Below are 25,772 nucleotides of genomic sequence, written 5' to 3' on the forward strand. Positions count from 1 at the left end.
AATTAAACTATACCCTACAACAAATGACCTAACAGATATTTACAGAACATTCTACCCAACAACTGCAGAATATACATTGTATTCATCAGCACATGGAATATTCTCCAAGACAGACCATATGATAGGCCACAAAACAAGTCTCAGTGAATTTAAGAAAATAGAAATTATATCAAATATTCTCTCAGACCACAGTGAAATAAAACTGGAAATCAACTCCAAAAGGAACCCGCAAAACCATGAAAATACATGGAAACTAAATAACCTGCTCCTGAATGATTATTGGGTCAACAATGAAGTCAAGATGGAAATTAAAAAATTCTTTGAACTGAACGATAATAGTAACAAATAGTGACACAGCCTATCAGAACCTCTGGGATACAGCAAAAGCGGTGCTAAGAGGAAAATTTATCGCATTCAATGCCTACATCAAAAAGTCTGAAAAAGCACATATATACAATCCAAGGCCACACTTCCAATTCTCCATGCAGTTGGTGAAACAAGAACAATCTAAACACAAATGCAGAAGAGGAAAAGAAATAAAAAAGATAAGAGTAGAACTAAATGAAATTGAAATGGAAAACAATACAAAAGATAAATGAAACAAAAAGCTGGTTCTTTGAAAAGATAAATAAGATTGATAGATCATTAGCTAGATTAACCAAGAAAAGAAGAGAGAACATCCAAATAAGCTTTATTCGAAATTAAATGGAAGATATTACAACTGATACCACAGAAATACAAAAGATTATTCAAGGCCAATATGAACACCTTTATGGGCATAAACTAGAAAACCTAGAGGAGATAGATAAACTCCTGGAAATATACCACCCTCTTAGATTAAACCAGGAAGATGTGGAAACTCTGAGCAGACCAATAACAAACAGCAAGACTGAAATGGTAATTTTAAAACTGCCAAGAAAAAAAGTCCAGGACCAGACAGATTCATAGCTGAATTCTATCAGACATTCAAAGAAGAATTGATACCAATCCTATTGACACTATTTCACAAGATAGACAAAGAGGGAATCCTCCCTAAATTATTCTATGAAGCCAGTATCACCCTAATACCAAACCAGGAAAGGACATAACCAAAACAGAAAACTACAGACCAATACACCTGATGAACATAGATGCAAAAATTCTCAACAAAGTACTAGTGAATGGAATCCAACAACATATCAAAAAGATAATCTACCATGATCAAGTGGGTTTCATACCAGGGATGCAGGGATGGTTTAACATATGTAACTCAATACATGTGATACACCACATAAACAGAATCAAAAACAAAAATCACATGATCATCTCAGTAGACATAGAAAAAGCATTTGACAAAATCTGGCATCCCTTTATGATTAAAACCCTCAGCAAAATCAGCATAGAAAAGACACACCTTAAGGCAATAAAAGCCATCTATGACAAACCCACAGCCGACATTATACTGAATGGGGAAAAGTTGAAAACATTACCCCTGATAACTGGAACAAGGTAAGGATGCCCACTTTCACCACTTCTATTCAACATAGCACTGTAAGTCCTAGCCAGAGAAAGAAATAAAGGGCATCCAAATCAGTAAAGAGGAAGTCAGAATGTCATTGTTTGCTGATGATATAATCTTATACCTAGAAAACCCTAAAGACTTATCCAAAAAGCTCCTAGAATTGATAGATGAATTCAGCAAAGTTTCAGGATACAAAATTAATGTACACAAAACGGCAGCTCTCCTATACACCAACAGTGACCAAGCTGAGAATCAAATCAAGAACTCAACCACTTTTACGATAGCTACAAAAATAAAATACTTAGGAATATACCTAACCAAGGAGGTGAAAGACTTCTACAAGGAAAGCTACAAAACACTGCTGAAAGAAATCATAGATGGCACAAAGAAAAGGAAACACGTCCCGTGCTCATAGATGGGTAGAATCAATATTGTGAAAATGACCATACTGCCTAAAGCAATGGTCATTGCTTTAAGTCATTCAATGCAATTCCCATTGAAATACCACCATTACTCTTCACAGAATTTTAAAAAAGCAATCCTAAAATTCATATGGAACCTAAAAAGAGCCCACATGGCCAAAGCAAGACTAAGCAAAAAGAACAAATCTGGAGGCATTGCCTCACCCAACTTCAAACTATACTACAATGCCACAGACACCAAAACAGCATGGTACTGGTATAAAAATGGGCACAGAGATTGGTGGAACTGAATAGTGAACCCAGAAATAAAGCCAAATACAGCTAACTGATCTTTGACAAAGCAAACAGAAGTATAAACTGGGGAAAGGACATCCTATTCAATAAATGGTGCTGGGATAATTGGCAAGCCACATGTAGAAGAATGAAACTGGATCCTCTTCTCTCACCTTTTAAAAAAATCAATTCAAGATGGATCAAGGACTTAAATCAAAGACATGGAACCATAAAAATTCTAGAAGATAACATCAGAAAAACTCTTCTAGACATTGGCTTAGGCAAAGACTTCATGACCAAGAACTAAAAGCAAATGTAAAAAAAAAAAAAAAAAAAGAAAAAGAAAAATAGATGGGACTTGACCGGGTGTATTGGGTCATGCCTGTAATCCCCACACTTTGGAAGACCAAGGCTGGCAGATCACTTAAGGACAGGAGTTCAAGACCAGGCTGGCCAACATGCTGAAACCCCATCTCTACAATAATACAAAAATTAACTGGGTGTGGTGGTATGTGCCTGTAGTCCCAGCTACTCTGGAGGCTGAGGCAGAAGAATCACTTGAACCTGAGAGGTGCAGGTTGCAGTGATCCAAGATAGTGTGACTACAATCCAGCCTGGGCGACAGAGCGAGACACCATCTCGGAAAAAAAAAAAAAGATGGGACTTAATTAAACTGACAAGCTTCTGTACAGCAAAAGAAATAATCAGCAGAGTTAACAGACAACCCCCAGAGTGGGAGAAAATTTTGCAAATAATGGATCTGACAAAGGACTAATATCCAGAATCTACGAAGAACTCAAACAGCAAGACAAAAAAAAAAAAAAAAAAATTCCCATCAAAAAGTGTGCTAAGGACGTGAACAGATAATCTCAGAAAAAGATATACAAATGGCCAAACAAGCATACGGAAAAATGCTCAACATCACTAATTATCAGGGAAATGCAAATCAAAACCACAATGTTATATCACCTTACTCCTGCAAGAATGGCTATAATAAAAAATAATAGGTGTTGGCATGGATGTGGTGAAAAGGGAACACTTTTACATTGTTAGTGGGAATGTAAACTAGTACAACCACTATGGAAAACAGTGTGGAGATTCTTTAAAGAATTAAAGTAGATCTACCATTTTATCCAGCAATCCCACTACTAGGCATCTACCCAGAGGAAAAGAAGTGATTATACAAAAAAGATACTTACACTTCCATGTTCATAGCAGCACAATTTGCAATTGCAAAAATATAGAACCAGCCCAAATGCCCATCAATCAACCAGTGGTAAAGAAAATGTGATATATAGATATAGATATAGATATCTATATCTATATTTCCACACACACACATACACACACACCATGGAATACTACTACATAGACACATATATACACACACATACATATGTGTATATATATGTATGTGTGTGTGTGTGTGTGTGTGTGTGTGTGTATACACATACCATGGAATACTACTTAGCCATAAAAAGGAATGAAATAATGGCATTCACAGCAACCTGGATGGAATTGGAGATCATTATTCTAAGAGAAGTAACTCAGGAATGGAAAACCAAACATTGTATGTTTTCACCCATAAGTGGGAGCTAAAATAATGAGGATGCAAAGGCATAAGAATGATACATTAGACTTTGGGGACTCAGGGGAAAAGAGTGGAAGGGGGCTGAGGGATAAAAGACTACATATTGGGTACAGTGTACCCTGCTCAGGTGATGGGTGCACCAAAATCTCAGAAATGAAAAAATTTTTAAAAACAACAACAACATCAAATTGTTTTTATTAATCCTCCTATGCACTATTATGGCAGAGGTTTGCAATCCCACTGCCACTTGAAAGGCAGTCTTCAAATACTTCTGCAAAATACTCATCCCCAAAACCCAGGCAAAAAATTTTGATTCAGTAACCTAAATCGTGTGTCCAGCATTTAATTGTTTGTTTGTTTGCTTGCTTAAACTTCATAAGTGATTTGATGAATTTCAAGTTTTAAAAGCCACCACTTTAACTGATCTGGGGATTCAGGTATTGCTTCAAGCCTAGAAAATCGCCACCATTTTGTCTTCAAATACAACCTCTCTGCTATTCCTTCTCTTCTCTACTTCTCTCACTCCTGTAAACATACATTGGAGCTCTAAATCTGTTCTTCCCATCTTTTAGTTAACCTTTCGCATTTCCATCAGTCTTTCTCTCTGGCCTCAGGGCTGTATGATGGCTTAAGTACCATCATCTGATTCATTATTTCTTCTCTTGACCTTGTCCAGGCTTGAGTTTATCATGTCTTTTGTGTCTCTGCTTGTTATTATCTTTTTAATTTCTAACATTTCTACTATTATATGTAAATCAATTTTGCCTGTTTGTTTTATAATTTATTTTTATACAGATACTATTATATGAGGTTCTTAAACTCCTTTTGAACTTCTTTACTTTCTTCCAGAGTAAATTAATCCCCCAGTTACTGAATTCATTAAGTCAAAGGTCAATTTGCTCTTGCTTAGCAATTGTTTTCCTAATGTGCTTTGAAATGATGATTTGCCACTGTAAATCTTATCATCATCTCTCTGAAATAATTTATTCCTTTTCCAGTAATTTTGGGGGTTGCCCTCTACTTCCTTCATTCAAATAAGATATTTCAAGGAGCAATTGTAGGCCACCATTCTGCAATGCTTTGGCATTCAATCCAGACCCAGTCACTAAAATAGTCAAAAGCATAACACATGTTCTGAGTACAATGCTATGACTGCTTTGGTTTCAAGCAGTGAGCCTCCAGTCCCCCACCTCATATAGTACACTTCTAGAGAAATCAAACTTCAAGTCCCTTTCTCTGTTTACATATTGGAACTCAGCAGCGACTGCTTATCTGTTGTGTTTTGTCTGCTTTCTTATATACTGAGATGTTCATCTTGTTTTTTAATATGGCTTTGTCTTTTTAGGTAGCAAAAACTTATATCTTCATTATTGCTATGTACTTATATTCTAGCTAGATGACTGAATTATGATATCATAACACCAACTTGACTCATACTCTTTGTGCTGTAATTATTATATATATATAAAAATTCTATCCAGCTGAATATATAAAAATAAAAATTTATATTATTGTTTGAAAGAAGTCAAAAGTATTGATGTTTAAAAGTGATGTTTTTATCCATCTAGAAAACACAAGAGTATCAACTCCAAAGCTACTTTAACTAATATGATAATTAATCCTATTTACAAATAAAACACATATTTATGTAGACATATATTAACAGTTTTCCTATATAGCAGAAATACCCTATTAGAAATTAATTGTATAACAAGGCTTCTAACCAGGCAGCTTAAATCCAGAGTCTCTTCATTTAATCTTTATGCTATATGCCACTACATGATTTATTACTTACATTGACTTGACCCTAATCACTGAGATAAGAAATTGACCAGTATACCTGAAAGCTCTTTGGAATGCCCGTGTTCAAAGGAGCCCTTTCATACATATCTCAAATTCTTTCCCTTCATGATTTAAGTATTTGACTATTGCTCAAACCTTTCCAAAATACCTCTCCCAAAGTGGAGCTAGCCAGATCTTATTTGGCTTCACCTCCAAATTCTGTTTTCCTTATTTGCATGTTTTGTCTTATGGTAACTCCATTAGCAGAAAGAGGAGGTCCCTGTGCCATCTAACAAAGCACAAAGAATGTGTGATTTCAATCTCTTCTGAGACTTTGACTCTACATGGCCAAATTCCTATTATCTTCTTGGCAGCGTTCACTCTTGTGCCAAAAGAAGACAAACCTTTCCACAGCTCTGCCTGTTTTCTCTTCTGGTTTTGTCTCTTTCTTTCCACAGGTCTATGTAATCTGTATGATTTTACTAGATGTTTTTTCTTTTATTTCTATCATGGAATCTTTATGGTTTTCCTTCTTCTATGTAACAATAGATTTCCCCTCCAAATTCTTTCTCCAAACAAGTAATACAGTGAATTGAGTAGGAAAAACTTATTTTATCTTCTCTAGAATCATAACACACACACACACACACACAAACATTCACGTTCAAACTTGGGTAGATAAACTATTAGGAAGATATTAAAAACAAGGGTTGGATATTCATGATTTTCAATGAAATTAATGTGCTGTGTCATATGACTAAATAAAAATTATGCAAATATGTCTGCATAGAAGCTGAGCACTTAGGATCTTGCTGTTCTTAGAATTTGTTAGACTCTCTCTGTGTTAACTTTGTTCTGAGTACCACAAAATAAGAGAAACGTGAGTTCAAAAGTGAGCAATCAGAATGTTAAATTGTGGCTATCAATCTTGGAAACAAAACTATTTGATGAATTTCTTTTTTCATTCTTGTTAGGAGGATAGAAGTAGGAAAAAGGTCTTATAGATAGTGATTATAAAGAGATTGGTTTTGGTTTGATTTTGATTTACAGATATTCTGTTTTATAACACAGTTGTTCAAAATGTGTTGCTACTATGGTACTGAGTTTCTCATAAACAAAACTTTTCAAGAAAATTATGGATTACTATTTACCTTGGATGCTGAAGTGAACTGAATAAATTATATCTCCAATTAGTCCAATAAGAGCAGTCATTGATTATTCTAAATATCCTATTGGACAATTCCAACAAAATCGGATGAAAATGACCCACTAATGCAACTGGCAAATAACTTGTTTAACAATAAGCGTGTTCTTTTTTCTGCAAGAGACTGTGCTGGACTTTAGAGGAAAATAAACCAACAACAAAAGTGTGATACTAATCCCAGTTTAATTCTAGCCCTAACCTCCCTAAAGAAGATTACAGTTTGGAAGACAAGAACAATGCATTACATATAAAACAGTTAAGTAAAAATTTAGTAATTAAATGGGAATAAAGAATATGAAGCAGAATATTTTAAAATTGATAAGTGGTAAGACAAGTTCAGAAGTCAAGGGTGATCATAGTAGGCTAGGCAAGCAGGATATGTGGAAAAACTAGGACTACTGTTTGAGCTTAAAATGACCAACAAAGTCATACAGTGAATAACTATACCTGAGCTGAAATAGGCCTATAGACTTTACTTGCATAATTTTCTCTAATTTAAAGTAACCTCAATTGTGTGCGCATGCATGTAAATGTGTGTATGTTAATGCATAAACATATATAAATTTGTATCTATAAAGAGGTATAAAATATTTGCATTAGAAAGAAATTTTGATAGTCTATAACTGAAACTATAATTTCTGGTAGAACTTCCAAGCTTCCTCCTAGGAAAATGACAAATCTTAGACATTCTTTCATTACTTGAGTTCATCCACTGTTTCTTTACAGTGGATGAAATAGGTGTATTCTTTCAACATTTTGCACTGCTTCCAATCCCAAACAAATAAGGCAAAACAAACAGTAGTAACAGCAATAACATCAACGTGAAAAACGTCAAAGGAAAATTAACATTGTCTAAAATTGAGCCTATACTCAAAGTAGAGTTCAAGTATAGTCCTGTATAGGTCATGGAGCAAAACTGAAAGGAGACTCAGAATTGACCTGCAGTTGCCCTTGAACCCTGACAAAGAACACTCTAAGAGAAGAAAATGACAAGTGAATATAATTCTCAAAATTTACTGATGGAAAAAAATTACTGATACTCTTTAACTTTAGTGGAATAAAGTTTTGGAGATACCACAGTTGCAGAATAAAGACACTTAATATCCCTGTAAAAACACCATGGCCATCCCAACCACTCTAAGTTACTTGGCTGATAAAGGGAAAAGAAAAAGGGAGAGAGAGAGTATGTTTTGTTTGTTTGTTTGTTTTGTTTTGGGGTTTTTTTTTTCCAAACTTAGAAACAAGCACTTTGTTCTGGGGCTCTAGAAAGTTGTGTCCAGCCCAAAGGCATTCAAATGCAATTTTTCAGGTCTAATCAGGCCCAGTCATGGACCTTCTTTTATTTCTCCTGATTGAAGTCTGTGATACAGACAGGGAATCTGCAGTTTCCTAATGTCCAGATGACCAGTTTTAAATATGAAAGAAACTAATATTTATCCAATACCTGTGCTTTACCAGGCACCGTTAGGAATATTGTAAAAAAAAGGTTTCTTCATTTGAAGGTATATTTGATGGACAACCTCTAAATCTCCTTTTAACAATAAATGTATTCAATTTAGAAGTTTTAAATAGTTTTTGAACTTGATGCCTAAAAACAAAAACCAAGAATGTACTGCTGAGTTGATGGAGGTAGGGAAAGTTCAGACAGTAGAATCTCAATGAGGAATTACAAATTCACTTAAATGTAAGGGGATTGGGTGTTAAGTGTAAATATGAGACCTTCTCATTGGGAAGACTCAATGTCTGTAAAGAGGGTTGAATTTCTGGCTTTGCACCTGCAGCAAATCTCTAAGACTTAGACCCTCTGTCCAGAAAATGGGCTAATTTTGGGGAGAGAAAGTGAAGGGTTTCACTATTTATTTATGACAAATATTCAACACTCACAATTCTCTCCAATCAGAAGTTCTTTGAGATGTTGTTGGTCTTGACCAGTCAGAGAATGGAGTCATCTGACTTACCCATTCTGAGAATGGCCCTACAGACAGTATAGGTTTTAAATTGACCATTAAACCTGCCTATAACCTTGTCAACCTTGGCTAAGTTCATCTGGATGGATGCATGGTCCTTGGCATCCATGATGCGGTTGCTGGCAGATCATTTCCACTGCATGTACAGGTTCATAAACTTAGGCTGGATAATATCAATTATGTTCAATTACAGAGATGTGGCGAGAGTTAAACAGGATCATGTAAAAAATGTGCATGAAAATATCCATAATCTGTGAAGGACTATGCATTGAATGTTGTTATTGTCATTGAATGTTGCTAGCAATAGCATGACCATTTTTTACTTACAAATAAATATCGCAGTTGACTTATTACTAACTCTAAGAAAGGTTCAAATTGACATGAACAAATAAAACTTTAGGAAAGAAAACTAGAGTTCTATGTGGGGACTATGTCTAACATGGTTATATTAAACATTTTGGAACAATTAATTTGGTTTTGTTGTCTCTCTTCTAGGGTTTTTAAACATTTATAAATTCCCAATTCTTTCTATCCAATCTAAACATTTTACAATATCCTGTGGACCTTACTTCCAAATTCTCAATTCTTTCTATCCAGTCTAAACATTTTACAATATCCTGTGGACCTTACTTCCTTAGTAGATTCCCAGAAGGTAATGATTTGCTCTTTTCTGCTCTCCAAGCAGCTTCTGTGTTGGTGCAGAGTTGCAGATCTCTGTTGGTGGTAGGTTCTATTCTGCAGAAACCCCCTAATCCTCTGTTTACCACAACATGAGTCTATTGCCATAGAAATGATAGCTGAGATCCCAGATTCAACACCACTGACTTCACAGCAGGGCCTGGTAAGAGGAGACTCTGAGCTAAGGGGGGGAAAGCAATGTATGAGAATAGTAGGCACTCTGTAGCCTTGAAAGAAAGGGTAATTGTCAACATTAGAATAAAAATTCATGAAAGAGCTACATTGTTAGGTGTGCTGTAGTTTATTTTCTGTATAATACTGCCTGGCTAAAAGTAATCATTTTGAAATCTTATGTCATTTAATAGTTTGCTTTCAAAAGGTCAGCAGTTTCCCTTGATTGCATTTGTTTCTTATTGAAATAAGAAACAAGCAGCTTCTAATTAATCTTGTTGCACAATTGATGTTTCTGTGGTCAAAGATTTCCCTTTTCATGATGTGTTGTTTTGTTTGCGTGTTTATTGTGTGTGTTTGTCTTGTCTTGTTTTTATTAACAGAAGAAAGTGAACCTGAACAAGATACTAAAGGTATTTTTTTTTCTTTCTGCATGGCTTCTTTTTAAATGTGTAGCTCTTTTCTACTGTTTATTTTTGCCGACCTTATAAACAGCTCTAAGTGCCATTTTTTAAAGAAATAACAAACAATGTATGGGGAATATTAAGTCACAGCACTTAACAGTGTTATTAGATAGGCTTCTTTATTATATAATCCAATATGATCACTGACCATTTGCATTTCTTAAGAAAGATCGAATTAAAAGAAATGTTTAAATTTGATGTCTCTGGAAATACAAACAAAATGAAATGAAATAAATTAGCATAAGAGTATAAATCCCACATAGACTGGAAAAGAAAGCTACCCTTTGACTAAAAGACTTTTTTAGGGGAGTAGGGGGCTTTACAGTTTTTGGATAAATGTTAGGATGTCAAGGTGCCAATTTGGTTTTTACTGTGATGATTTCAACAAGATCAGGAGTATTATGCAATTGCTCCAAATCAATAAAAATTAAATTATTTTAATTGCACAGAGACATATATATGTAGTGGAATATGATTAGAGGAAAATAGCTGGAAATTAAATTTGTTTGGGAAAAATTCTACTTTTTCCTAACAGCTTTCTGTCAACAGTTTATGTTTTCTGTTAAAAAAAAAAAAAAAAAAAAAAGTACCTTGCATTCTGATTAAGCCCCAAACTTTGTGCTCTTCTAACCTAAGATTTGATATTTGGGGGATGAAATTCGTGAGTTCTCATGTAATAGAGTTGTCTGTAGGAATTAATATTAAACTGGTATTATTTAAAACAGTACCTCCTTATACTTTCTTATCTTAGTATCTCATATAAAGTACAGATAATGTTTTCTTATTTTTAAATACTGGGTTGCTTACAACTAAATGCAAGTAAAAAAGCATTTTGCCTGGTCCTGTGTGATTTTTTTTCTTAATTTATTTCTATCAGTTATTGCTGGTTTGAATCATGTAACCTAAAAACCCTTTTCAAAGGAAGCTAGAAAATAACAAAAGAGCAAGGGAAAAGAAAATCCATGGGAGCTCATTGTGTCCTTTGAAATAACTTCTCAGAAATAGAAATTGATAAGAGACTTAAGTATTCCTCTGGCACTGCTCCCTTACCAAGAAAAGAGAGGTAGTTCATCTCCAGCCAAACCACTCATTTATTTCAGGACTTAATGTGGATGCCTGTCCCTTGGGCTTTTTATTACACTCCAGTGCAACTTCAGAGTGAATTATGCCTTTATCTTTTTACTATATATTACTCCTTAAGATGACAATCAATAATAAAACTGATTATGTATCTGAAAGTGCTTTGAAATAAGGAGAGAGAGAATATAATGTGGGTATGTTATAAAAGATTTTAGAATTGCTGGCTTCTTGAGCCCAATTTTGAATATAGGATTCTCCACTTGCAGTTAGCCTGCAAGTTTGCCCAAGAGACATTAAAGCCCCAAACTCATGAATAAATCCCATGAGAGAAAACCCAGAGATAAAAATATTACCTGTGTCTATTTTCCATGTTGCAGATGCACTTGCCTACCCACAGGAAAGGAAGTGGCTTAGGGCTCACGGTGACTTGGAGAATTATGGATAAGACTATGTATGGAAAGAGTGGTTTGATGACTTTTTTGTTTAAAAATCCATATCAAAACAGTTATAAATGCTTTCCAACTAAGTAATTTAATGCTCCTTCTATTAAGTGGTTTGTTTATGTAACAAAACACTTTTATATTCTTTTATGCAAATAAAACACAATATAGGGATATTCTATGCCCATTTTATTTAACAAGAAACATGTCATATAACTTTTTAAATTGATGACCTAGAATGCATTTTCAGCTTGTGACTACCACTGAAATAATGGGATTTACTGTTGACCTATGTCCAAGTTTGTTATTGCAGGTGTATTATTATTAATGGAGTTTAGTCTGGTATTTATTTTTAATTGCAACTGACTTTATTGTTTATGATGCTTGAAAAACATGTCAAAATTTCCCTCATCACCTTTTTATCTTTCATATTTGAAAATGGTAAATCTGAGTATTATGCAATTGCTCAGATAGAGTTGGGTAAAAATATATTAGCTTTATTGCTGATAAGGCTGGAATGAAAAATAAAGATTTCTATTCCATGTGAGAATTAGACTAACATAACTCTGTTTCCTCATCCTCCTCCTCCCCACCCCACTCTTTCCCCTTCACTCCTAGTTGTAGGATGAAGAAGCCCTGACCTGGTGAACTTACTTACACACATCCTTCTTAGATGCAAGAGAGCTGGGAGACTGATAGCTCAGAATAGGACTGAGATACACATAACATATCCAAGTGCCTTCCCCCAACCTTATCAGAGAAGTCATTATCTTCATTCATTTATTTATTCATTCACTTAGCAAATATTCATTGAGTGCCTACCATATATATGCACCATGCAGGATTCTAGAACTAGAGATAGATATGTACATAGATATGTAGATTGTGTCAGTCAGCTCGTGTCAGAAAGCAAAGCAAACCTTGCCCTTGTGATGCTTACATTCTAGAGGGGAGAGACAGACAAAAAACAAACAAGCAAACAAATAAATCAGTAATTACCAAATGATTCAGATAGTGGTGTTATGATAAAATATAAACAAGGGTAAGGGGAATGGGGATGAGAAAGTACTATGATAAGGAAACATTTGAGTAGAAACCCAAAAGACATCTGCTATCTCCTTTGAGAAGGGAGGAAGACTGAAGGAAGGGTGGCAACTAATTTTCAATACTGAAATAAGGGGGTTGAGTTTCTATGTTATCATTTAGAGAATGTGAGAGTGCAGGATAAAGCAGCTTCCCTTTAATTCCTGGCCTTTTTGTCCTCTTAACCTAACCCACTGCACTTAATGAAGCCCATCGTCAGCGAAAGTATATCTGCCCCCTTCAGGGAGAAGTTTATCAGCAGTCTCACATTCACGAAGCTACCTATAATGTCAGTAGTACTCCTGTACCCGCCTGTGCCCCACTGGAGCCCCCAAAAAGTTCCAGTGGAGGGCAGAATAGTACATTAGTTAAATTAATTCCAAAGTCACGTTGAATTGACTGTTTTATTTACCATCCCACACTATGCTTACTTGTGTTGTGCAATGTGGATAATCAGAGGTTTTGCAATAAGCCAAAATGATATTCCAAATAATAACAGCCAAAAGAAAAAAACTGCTATAAATTAGGACAAAATAAAACCTTTCTGATTACTATATTTCCAGGAAGAATTTAAAGTCCCCAAATTAAAACTCTTGGCTTTATAAATTAAAGCAGTAAAACATAATTGAAATTACATTATTCTCCAATTTTTTATTCTGCTCATCTTCAGCCAGAAGGCTTTCATTCAAAAAGCCTTTTTGATTTGAAAAGTTCAAGGGTATAGTCAAGGTTACTAGAACAGTTTTCTAGCACATGTGAGATTGAAATGTGCTAGATTTTCCAAATCTCTCAAAGATCCTGCTTGTTTCAGATTCTCAGGGGCAATGGGATCCATAGATGGTCATGCAGTAGCCCCACACTCAAAAAATTTAGGAAACACAAGCACAGCCCCAACCCCTACAAGAGCTATTTTAGCCAGATGATGAACGTGGACTCTATGTCTCCATTATTGTAACGGGAAAACATTAGAAGAGTACCTGGATGCACCCTCACTAGGATGCCTGTCAGTGTTACTTGTTAAGAGTCTACAACGTGTGAATTTAGATTAAGTTGGGAGAATAAGAATCCAAGCAGAGCCATACATTGCATTTGGGTAATATGTCTCTTACATCTCTTGTAGTCTATAATGGATCATCACTCTTCCTTTTTTATCCCCTGATGCTAATGATTTTCCCTGTTAAATGTCTGGGTTTGATTGAATTGCATCTCCACAGTGTTCTTTGAAATGTTCCTCAACCCTTTAATTTTTGTAGCTTGTTAATTAGACCCCAGGATTTACTTAAAGTCAGCCTCAATTTTGGTTTTGGGGGACAGATTCAGCTTCGTTTTAAACATTTGACAGCGTTCTTTGTTATTTTTTTAATAATCTTTTTGCCTTGAAGATAGCACCTTCCTTGCATTTCTTTTCTCCTGGCTTTTGGGCCCCACATTTCTATATCTAAAATGTCAATATCAAAAGATAGGAAGTCAAATTAATTTAAATCTGCAAAAAGCCTTCAATTGTCAGACAAATCAAATGTTCTTTAATCTCTTTAAATTATGCAATGCTTTTTAAGAGGTATTTAACAATCAGACCAACTTGAAACACCGCTCTGGACCTCTTCTATCATTGTCCTGCATATCTCCTTATCTAGCACATGTGGTCTGCCCATACTTTAGTTTAGAATCCAATCTTCACAAATTTCAATTTAACTAGAACTAAGTTTCAAAGCATTGTGTTAATTGGGGCTTCACACTCTAAGTCCTAGAAATCAAAAACTAGGAGCTTAAAATATATTTACAGTATAATAGGCCATCCAAAAGATTCCATAATAGTTTAAACAAACACTGAATTTGAAGTCAGAAGACCTGAGTCCAGGTTTCTCACTCATCTACTTGTTACCTTGGGAAACCAACTTACTTAAATTTAAAAAGATTTTGTTTCCACATCTGTAAGATACGAGCAGGAATCTAGCTGATCTCTGGAGTCTCTTCCAAGTTTAATGATTCTGTGAATCTAAGTATCCCACAATTTACAATGCATTGTGAACCTCAGTCCCACTCTTTAAAGGTAAAATTTCTTCCTACATCAAAATAACTTCCTCTTACTTAATCAGTGGGGATTCAGGGTCAGAAAGGAATAGAAATTACTCAGTCTCCTGCCTACATTTTATCTAAAATATCCTTTTTTTTTTTTTTTTTTTTTGCGCCCAATATGTCATCTGAAAAGTTTGACACAATTTGTCTGTCCTCCCACTATGCTACAGTTGAGGGTGTAAAGTATAATTATTTGATTAATTCAATAAACTACTATCCTGTGCTTACTCTGGTCAGGAACTCTGCCTGAAACAACACAGCAGTCAACAAAAGGCAAGGCTTTTGGCTTCAAACAATTTAATGGGCAAGGGGAATTATAGAAGTAAAAAATAAATAAGGTAATTTCAGATAGTTGTAAGGTCTGTAAAGACAATAATGTAGGCTGCTGAAAAGTGAATGGGGGGAGGATTACACTTGATTTTGGGTGATTAAGAAGGACCTTTCTGAGAAAATGTCACTTAAACAGAGACTTGAATGATTCAAGGAACCTACTACTTGAGGATCTGGGGGGATGAGTGGTCTAGGCAGAGGAAGAACAAGGGCAAGTTTCTATATTAAGAACAAGCTCAGTGCGTCCTTGAGTGGTGAGAAATGTAGGGTTATAACATAAACGGCTTGGAGGCTTGGCCATGGCATATGGTATTATCCTTAAAACAGAGCAAACACTGAAGAACTGGACACAGGGGAACATGGTCTAATTTGCATTTTTAAAAGACCGCTCTAGCTTGACCATTTCCTACAGGAGCATCACTCACCACTTCTGTCTTCCTAACAGTTTTTGCCAGGATCCTGCGGGCTCCTGAATCCCACAATGTCACCTTTGGCTCCTTTGTGACCCTGCACTGTACAGCAACAGGCATTCCTGTCCCCACCATCACCTGGATTGAAAACGGAAATGCTGTGAGTGTCATGTGTGTGGGGACTTGTCTGGGGAAGACCCATTGGTGGTGAACTGCAGGATAGACCATATATTTGTAGTTACCCAGATCTCTGTCATTGGTCTCATCTATACCACTTTTCAAAGCCTCCCAATATCTTTGTCCTAGAAGCCATTGCCATAGAAATCAAACTCCAAAAGTTTGCTTCCTTCCTTGTATTGTGAGGAATACTAGAAAACCAAATTCTTTCTTTATGCCTTTGTGTAAATGGGAAGTGGTAATAATATCTTCCCATATAAGTAAAATAATTTTCATAAAACTCATCACTGAAAGATTAATTCCCTGCTAGAGGCTACTTTGATGAAAAGTAATCTGGAGTTAGAATCTGTGTCAGTTCAACATTCTTTTCTTCATTTTCAATAGTAGTAATAATAACTGATGTATATTAAGTAGTTATTTTCAGCCAGGCCCTATTCCAAGCACTTTACCTACATACATTTATTTATTTATTCATTCTACAAATACATATTGAGCTTCTGAACATCAAACACTATTCTAGGCCCTGTGGATACAGGAGTAAACAAAACAGGCAAAGTTATCTGCCCTCAAAGAGCTTACCTTCTCATGGGGAAATACAGGAAAATACATGTTGTATGTGTATGGTGTCAAATGCTATGGAGAAAAATAAATCAGGAAAAGGAGACAAAAAGTTCAACCTTAGGAGAAATCAGAACCCTCCTACACTGTTCATGGGAATGGGAATTACTACAGTCACTATGGGGGATACTCAAAAAGCTAAAACTGGAATTGCCATACGATCCAGCAATCCCACTACTGGGTATACAGTCAAAAGAAAGAAAATCAGTATATTTAAGAGGCATCTCCACTCCCATTTTTATTGTGGCACTATTCACAATAACCAAGATATAGAGTCAACCTAAGTGTCCATCAATAGATGAATGTATACAGAAAATGTGGTACATATACACAATGAACTATTACTAATCCATAAGATGAATAAAATCCTGTTATTTGCAACAACATGGATGGAACCGCAGGACATTATGTTAAGTGAAATAAGCCAGACACAGAAAGACAAGTATTTCATGTTCTCTCTCATATGTGGGAGCTAAAACAATTGATCTCATGGAGATAGAGAGTAGAATGATAGATACCAGAGGCTGGGAAGGGTAGTGGGGAAGGGGGAATAAAGAGGGGTTGGTTCATGGGTACATACCAATAGTTAGAAGGAATAACATCGAGTGCTTAGTAGCTATATTAGTCAGTTCTCACATCATGATAAAGTAATATCTGAGACTGGGTAATTTATAAAGAAAAGAGGTTTAATTGGCTCGTGGTTCTGCAGGCTGTTCAGGAAGCATAATGGCTTCTGCTTCTGGGGAGGCCTCAAGAAACTTACAATCATGGCAGAAAGCAAAGTGGGAGCAAGACATCTCACATGGCCAGAGCAGGACGAAGGGAAAGGAGAGGCGCTACACACATTTAAACAACCAGATCTCACAATAATTCACTCACTCACTCACTATCATGAGAACAGCACTGAGGGGATGGTGCTAACCCATTCATGAGACTTCTGCCCCCATGATCCAATCACCCCACGCCAGGCCCAATTCCAACACTGCGAATTACAATTCGACTTGAGATTTGGTGGGGACACAGATCCAAACCATAGCAATAGCACAATAGGACAACTATATATAGTTCACAATATTGAACTACATAGCACAATACAGTATTTATTGTGTATTTCAAAATATCTAGAAGAGTGGAATTGGAATGTTCCTAGCACAAAAAGATGACAAATTATTTAGGTGATGGATATCCCAATTACCCTAATTTGATCATTACAGGTTGTATGATTATATCAAAATTTCACATATACCCCATAAATATGTACAACTATTATATATCCATAAAATTTTAAATTAAGAAACATTTTAAACAGAAAGTTAGACCTCAGGAGGAAGATTATATTTTTAAAAGAATGATCAGTGAAGGCTCATTCAGACAAAGACATTTGAACAAAGATCTGAAGGAGTTGAAGGGTGAAGTTACATAGATAACTGGGGGAAGATAACTAGACAGTCTCTGAGATAATGGTATATATGGCATGTCAGAAAAACAGCAAGGAGACCAATGTGGTTAGAGGTGAGTAAGCAAAGAATCAAGAAATGAGAGGTAGGCATTGTGGATCCTATAGGCCTGTGTGGTCATTTAGACAACTTTGCTTTTATTTGAGTGAGATGAGGTGCCACTGTAGGTCTGTTTCTGTCGTCTGTTTTCCCACTGATTCTTGTTCATTTTGTGTTGTTTCCTTGTGTGCCTAGTTATCTTTGATTATCTGCTGTGCATTGTTTTGAGTAAAAATATCAGGAACTATTTTGAGGTCTAGATGAAGGTATTTTCCGCCAGAGAGAATTTTGGTTGTTTCTGCCAGGGACAAGAAGTTACTGCTAATCTCATACCACCTTCAGCTAAGCTCAAGGTATGAAGCTGCTTGGGCATCCCAGATAATTATAACATGGCCAGTATTTCATTATGTGGACTATTTAACTTGTAGTTCACACTGATAGCTCCCTGACATCTAGTTCTTTTAGATCGTAATTTATTATATCTCTTATTAGACTCTATACCTTAATTTATTATATCTCTTATTAGACTCTTACGGGCATGAAGTTTTATCTCCTGACTCCCTAAGGCCATCCAAAGGAAAGTTCAAATTTTCTGGGTTTGGAAAATTCTCTAAGGGTAAATGAGATTTTCTTAGTTTGTTACATCTATTAAAATATTTTTTTTCAAAATTTTAATTTTTTTCACTGTGTAACTTTGTCTGAATAACCTAACATCAACATCTGAGACAGAAACCTATCATGGATTTTTATTGTCATTGTATAGACTTTAACCACTTTGGTTTGTACTGAGTCTTTAGTTTCTGATACTCTTTATGAGGTTAAGAAAATTCTTAATTTGATAATTATTTTTAATATAAATATATTTTAAAATCAATAAAACACTTCATCATCAATTACATCCACTTTTTGATGAGCATGTCATTTTTCACTTTAAACTGCAAAGTTTCCCTTATGTTGAACCATTCTTTCATTTCTGAATACATAGCTTTTTTGTTTAATTTTTTTTTTTTTTTTTTTTTTTTTTTTTTTTTTTTGAGACGGAGTCTGGCTCTGTTGCCCAGGCTGGAGTGCAGTGGTGCGATCTCGGCTCACTGCAAGCTCTGCCTCCCGGGTTCACGCCATTCTCCTGCCTCAGCCTCCCTAGTAGCTGGGACTACAGGCGCCTGCCACCACGCCCGGCTAATTTTTTGTATTTTTAGTAGACACAGGGTTTCACCATGTTAACCAGGATGGTCTCGATCTCCTGACTTCGTGATCCACCCACCTCGGCCTCTCAAAGTGCTGGGATTACAGGCATGAGCCACCGCGTCCAGCCTTGTTTAATTTTTTAATTGTCTGTTTCAATTTTCTGTGTGTTTTTCAGGATTATTTACATCTATTTTCAATAATACAAATGATTTTGTCTTTTAGTAGGCTATGATGATCAGGTTTGGTTAGTATTTCTCCAACCTCATAGAACAGACTGGCAAGTTTACATAGTTTCCTTTGATACAGAACTTGAGGTGAGAAAGTTGAGATGCAAGTCTCTCTTATACTCAGAGACATTTTCCTCTACTATACCAATAATTACTGCTTCTCTCTTCTCCACATTCTTTCTATGTAGATTTCAATTAAATGAATTTCTTTCAAAACTTCAATCTTTCTCTTCTTTATGCTCTACATATATTTGTGGAGGAAATAGGGGGCCCCATTTTATCTGTCAGGTTATTGTCAAGCTCTAGTGTCCACCATGATTGTCAACTATAGGAACTCACAACGGAAAATCTCATTCACAATCTCTATCTCACAGGTAGATGCCTCAGACTGGTGCCATGTGCATACACAATAGCTCCCAGAGTTCTTCAATGACTTTACTGACTTTCTTAAAGTTGGCTCCTGCTTACAGCCCCATGCTATCTGAAGTCTGAAATTTTCCATAACTTTATAGGGAAAATGTATCCATTCTCCTCTCAATAAATCTCTTCTTTTGCGCTAGGTTTCAGCTACTTAGTTGATGTTAATTTTTCTATCTATCCAATCACTTATCTTTATCTTCCAGAATTTGCTGGAAATGTCTGATTCTTTGATTATAATACCATCTTTCTTTATATTTATTTTTCATAATTTTATATTTGATTTCTCTTTTAGGATTTCAAGTCCATAAACAAGAGTTAAACATGTGAGCTAAGATTATTATTACTGTAACTCTGGTGTTAATGAACATAACTTGCATGTAACACAATCTTATTATTTTCTTTGTCATTTTAAAATATTCAGCAGAGCAAGTTCTTTTGCTACTACTTAAGTCTACCTTAAGCAGGCTCTGTGATTTTTCTGGTTACTATTAGTTGATTTTAAATCATTAACATTGTCCCAACTTAGTCATTTAAGTGTCTAGTCCTAAGAATCCAATGGCATTCACAGTTCCTCCGTTCTCAGGGATATTTCAGCTTAACTTTCATGTAAAAAAAAATTGCAGTTGGCTTCTTACCTCATGCTCACTCATTCTTACCCCTGCTATTTATGACCCCAAAAGGGTTGAGTGGGAGGTAGGGAAGAGCAATAACTGGTGCAGGAGAGCTCTAATTCAACAGACACACTTGTAAGTTGGCTTTATACCTTCTGTGCCTGCCAGCTATTTAAAACTGACTCTCACCCTCATAGACATATTCATGATTCTTCAGAAATCAGGGAACATTAAGATGATACCAGTGATGCATTTTCCTCAGGCTAGCCATTTTTGGCCACATTAGCAAGTCCCTAGTCTGCTAGTTGATGGAAAGTCTCTCTGTGTTGGGGTCTAATCAGTCCCCCAAAAAGTCATCTTGGGAGGATTGAAAATGACTCCCAAACAGATCTTCTATACAACCTTTTTATTGACAAACTCTGGAAGCCCAGACTGCTAGACTCTCTCTCTTCTTTGTTCCTTCCATTGGAGCTGCCAGACAGCCTTTAGATTTTACAGGTGAGAATTACATACTTGTCTACTGTGTCTCCAAATTGCAAGGGTATAGGAGTCCCCAAGATCACATTCATGTTTGATGATTCATTAGAAGGACTCACGGATTTTAGAAAAGCTGTTATACTTATGATTATGGTTTATTGCAGGAAGATGATACAGATTAAAATCAGCACAGAGGAATCAGTTTTCCTCTTCTAGTGAAGTTGCATGGATAGCACTTCATTCTCCCAGCAGCAATGTGTGACATCATGCATGAAGTACTGTCAACCAAGGAGGCTCACCCTAACCTTGGTGTACAGAGTTTTTACTGGAGCTCTGTTACATAGATGTGAAGTGCTTACATAACTAGTCTTAGCTAGTTTCCAGCCCCTTTAAAGGTCAAAGTAATACAATGTGGCCTAGGATCCCAAGTATTCACTATCATTCACATTACTATCATACACTATCTGGCATTGCCCAAAATCTCAGATATACAAAGATACTCTTATTACACAGGATATTCCAAGGGTCAGATGTCATCTCTCAGGAGCCAGTCAAAGGCCAGAACTTTCTTTGGGGGATTGAGCACCTCGAGTCCATTGAGTTAGCCCTTCAAGTTTTTACTGCACAGCAGTAAAACACATATATAACTCTCCAGGTGGTCCCATGGAGGATACTTTTATGCCTTAAGGAGATGGGTGTATGTCCAATCCAGTCTTTTGGGTGGACTGAGAATGGCTTTCAATATGACTGAACAACCCAAACCTTGATAACTCATCTAACTGATGGCTATTTTCAGTTTTCGTTTCCTCCAGGATAGGCTATCCAACTTTTTGGTATCTTGGCTGTAGTGAACATATATTATCATATTACAATATTTTAATGGTACCATTTGCAGGTCAAAGAAGTGTCCAAATCGGGACACTTTAATATCCACATCATCCCAAATTGTGTTTAATACAAGCATCACAACAAGAAAATGGGGGACTTCTTCTTAAAGAAGGCAAAACCTTATGGTATAATTCAAGTGATATTAAGTATAATTTCTACCCAATCCAAGGCACATTCCTTCAGGGACTTGAACTATTTCATATCTTCCTGACTTTCTCTTCTCCAGGATTATATTAGTATGTTACGGCTGCCATAATAGAATCCCACAGATTGGGTGTCTTAAACAACAGAATTCTTTTTCCTACGGTTCTAACAGCTGGAAGCCCAAAGTCAAGGTACTCTCAGAGTTGGTTTCTGGTAAGGCCTCTCTTCCTGGCTTGCAGATGGCTTCACATGGTTATCTCCCTGTATTCTCACAGGGCTTTCTCTCCTTGTGTGTGCACTTCTGGTGTCTCTGTGCCTACAATGATGAGCACCAAAAATCCCAGAATGATTTTTTCATAACGCAATTCTTATTCCTAGTTTTTATACCTCTCTTTTGTAGACCATCATAAGGTTTCCTCCTCTAAATTAAATAACAGTGACTAAAACTAAGGCAAATACTCTGGAACAAAACAAAAAATAAAAAAAAAACAGAGAGCCTTAAAGCAGGAAGTTATCCCGTCACTAGGGCTTGGCATAATGTAAGCTTTAGAAGGATTTCGCGGCATGAAAGAATAGTAACCCTGAGGCATCTGTATGTAATACGTGAATTTGTATACTGCTTTTAAATAAAGTTAAACAACTTACAGTTTCAGAAAGATAGAAGGGAAGAGTGTTCAGAAGACTGGGGGTGAAGTTTCCCAGAGCTGAACCCTTATTCAAAGGCGTCTTGACGTGAATAACCTCGAGAACATTAACCTAAGTGAAATAAGCCAGATACAAAAAGGCAAATACCAAATGATCTCACTTATATGTGGAATCTAAGAGTTGAACTCATAGAAGCACAGAATAGAATAGTGGCTGTCAGGGATGGGAGGATGGGGAGATGATCATCAAAGGGTACAAAGTTTCAGCCATGCAAGATGAATAAATACTGGAGATGTAATGTACAATATGGGGACTACAGTTAACAACACTGTATTGCACAACTGAAATTTGCTAAGAGGGTAGATCCTAAGTGTTCTCAAAACACACACACAAAGGTAACCATGTGAGGTGATAGTTCACTAGCTTGATTGCAGTGATCATTTCATAATATATAGGTATACCAAAACATCACCTTGTTCTCCTTAAATATGTACAATTTCTGTTTGTGAGTGATACCACCAATAACCTAAAAAATTAAAAGTCTAAATTTTTTTTTTTTAAAAAAAGGAGTCTCAAAGAATAATGCTTTGCTCTCTACTTGGACCTGGCCCTACCCTTGTCCCTCTAAAGCAGGGTGCCCTAAGATTGATTGGCTGCAGCCCTGAAAGTTGAGAACTAGGACACAAGACAAGAAAGGGAAGAAGGGGAAGGGAGAGAAGGATGTGGAGAACAAAATGTGTCAATGTGTGAAATTTTAGTTCGATGTTGTAAAACAGGAAAACAAAACAAAACAAATTCTATGACTAACCCAATAACAAAGAATGTCTTACGGCAATGGCACCCTCCAAGGCGTAGAATTCATTTATTATTGTCATTTTCACTACTGTTTTCGCTGAAGTTTCTTTTCTGTTACTTGAACAAAATCATTTTTCTCGTAATTTGTTAATAAAATTGCTCCATTTTATCTATCTATCCTACATCCCTTCGAAGACAGTACATAAACAAATGAACATGCTTTTCCAGCTTGTAACTTGAGGCATGGTAGAATGAGAATTAGATGGGGAGTTGGAAGACTGGGGTTGTAAATGCCCCTCTTTAGTTAATGTGATTTTGGGGTCCATTTACCACTCAGACACTGATCTCATATCTACACTAACACAGATGTCAGGTGACTGTCAAAGATGATCTCTAATGGTATAATTAGAGACATCAGGGCTAATGTTCTCTAATTTTGTCCAGTTACAATAAAGTAACTTGGAGTCCCTGTTCTTCTTTACCTCTCTAAGAACATTTCAAGTGTCATTTAAAATTTGATTCTTGTTTGTCAATGTGTTTTTTGGCTCTTCTGTGGAAACTGCTACAGTCTTAAGCCTGTCAAGGGAGTATAAAGACATCCTAAGAAAATTGGAAGACTGGACTGGGCGTGGTGGCTCACTCCTGTAATCCCAGCACTTTGGGGGCCGAGGTGGGAGGATTATGATGAGGTCAGGAGATCAAGACCATCCTGGCTAACATGGTGAAAACCTCATATCTACTAAAAATACAAAAAAATTAGCCACGCATGGTGGCATGTTCCTGTAGTCCCAGCTACTTGGGAGGCTGAGGCAGGAGAATCACTTGAATCCGGGAGGCGGAGGTTGCAGTGAGCCGAAATCACGCCACTGCACTCCAGTCTGGACAAGAGAGCAAGACTCCATCCCAAAAGTAAATAAATAAAATAAAATTGGGAGACTGACAATATAACTTCACTAATTTGTCTATGCAAAAAATAGTAATAAAGAAAATGGAAAGGTATATACTTTTTAAGTTTCTAGTATTCTCAAAAGACTCATATGAGGTTAGAACTGGAAGTTAAATGATTATTCTCTGTCGAAGTTCAGGAATAACAAGAGTAGGATAGTTTAAGATAGGTGCGGCCTTATTGAGACCCCAATTTATTCATTCAACATGTGACTCACAAAAAGTGAAAGGCAAAATAGATTTATCACCTCAGATTCTAAAACAGGAATAAAACAAACAAAATGACTTTCATCCAGGAAGAAAGCAAAAGTACATCCGCAGTTCTTATGGTCAGAGTGTGTGTGCTGCCCTTAGAGCCAAGTTTAGTTCTTGGTAATTCTACCCAAGTCTGAAAGGAAATCAAGATGACTGTCCACATTGACGCAAATCACAGGACATGAAGGCAATGTCAGGCATTTCAGGTTGTAAAAGTAGCAAACCAGAAATCCCATGGAGGAAAACACAGAGAATCCTATAGTCCTGATATCGTGTTTGGTGGACTGAACAAAGACGAACGCGGAGCTGGGAGATATTTGGCACAGAATAAAACAGAGTTTGAATTGCGGCTCTTCACTCACTACAAGTTAGTAAACTAATGCCATAGCACGCTACTCAGTACAATGGGTACTCTGAAAGAAGCGAGTGCTCTCTTTCTCCCCTGCTGTGAACCTGCCAGTAAACCAAAACCCTGAACGGTTAGAGCCAAAGAGCAAGAGAAAGTCCAGCAACGTGTCCCAAAGTGATTAGAAACTGTCTTGCTTTCCTCCTATGGAAATACCAAGCATTTTTTTGTGGAAATCTGAATTCACAGATGAGGTTCAGAGCAAATAGTAATATTCCTTCTGTTTTACAATCTTGGAAATAGTGGTTGGCATGGAAAGAGCAGAGCTTACTTTTTAAAAAGAAAATTATTTGTATTTTTATAACCAGATTTATTTAAAGTTATACCAGTAATACATCTCTGTTATTTTGGCATGCAACTAACATAGAAAAATTTCATGTCCCTCTTGCTTTGTCCAATAAATATAATTTCTAAAATATTTCAGAAGTTGAAGAATTTTAACTTATTAGAAGAATTTTATCAAATAAACAGCCAAATCACCTAGGTTGAAGGTTGTCTTTTAGAATTTTCTTAAAGGGAGCCTTATCTATATTTAGACATATTTTTAAGAGGCAGTAGTTTTGGTTAAAAATACATGACCTATGAAGTCCTTTTATCTTACTAGCTGTGTAAACCAAAATAATTACATGTAACAAGTCTTATGTGTAATAATTCAGCAGCCAGTTTGAAAGAGGCTAATATTTCTGGCTACATTAATCAGAAAAACTATGGAAATGTCTCTTGGTTTATTATCCCTTTTTCTATGATTCATAAACAGACATTATTACAACTGCATAAACATGAACCCTGCTGGGCCACAATTTTTTTTTTTTCCCCCCAAGATGGAGTCTTACTCTGTCACCAGACTGGAGTGCAGTGGCACGATCTCAGCTCACTGCAACCTCCGCCTCCTGGGTTCAAGCGATTCTCCTGCCTCAGCGTCTCGAGTAGCTAGAACTACAGGCAGGTGCCGCTAAGTCCAGCTAATTTTTTGTATTTTTGGTAGAGATGAGGTTTCACCATGGTAGC

The 25,772-nt window shown here is 36.3% G+C and overlaps 1 protein-coding gene across 2 annotated transcripts in view; it reads left to right on the top strand.

Annotated features, from left to right (window-relative positions):
- The window catches only part of MUSK (muscle associated receptor tyrosine kinase), a 135,946-nt gene that overhangs the window by 54,495 nt on the left and 55,679 nt on the right, over positions 1–25,772 (top strand). Inside the window, exons 6-7 of one of the 2 annotated variants that reach the window (XM_073021836.1) lie at positions 9,973–10,002; positions 15,508–15,632. In XM_073021836.1, coding sequence (XP_072877937.1) covers positions 9,973–10,002; positions 15,508–15,632 — 155 coding nt within the window. The remainder of the gene's footprint in view (positions 1–9,972; positions 10,003–15,507; positions 15,633–25,772) is intronic. The other variant, XM_073021835.1, reaches the window with a different exon arrangement.

Source organism: Chlorocebus sabaeus, chromosome 12 (assembly GCF_047675955.1).
Source record: "Chlorocebus sabaeus isolate Y175 chromosome 12, mChlSab1.0.hap1, whole genome shotgun sequence".
NCBI lineage: Eukaryota > Metazoa > Chordata > Mammalia > Primates > Cercopithecidae > Chlorocebus > Chlorocebus sabaeus.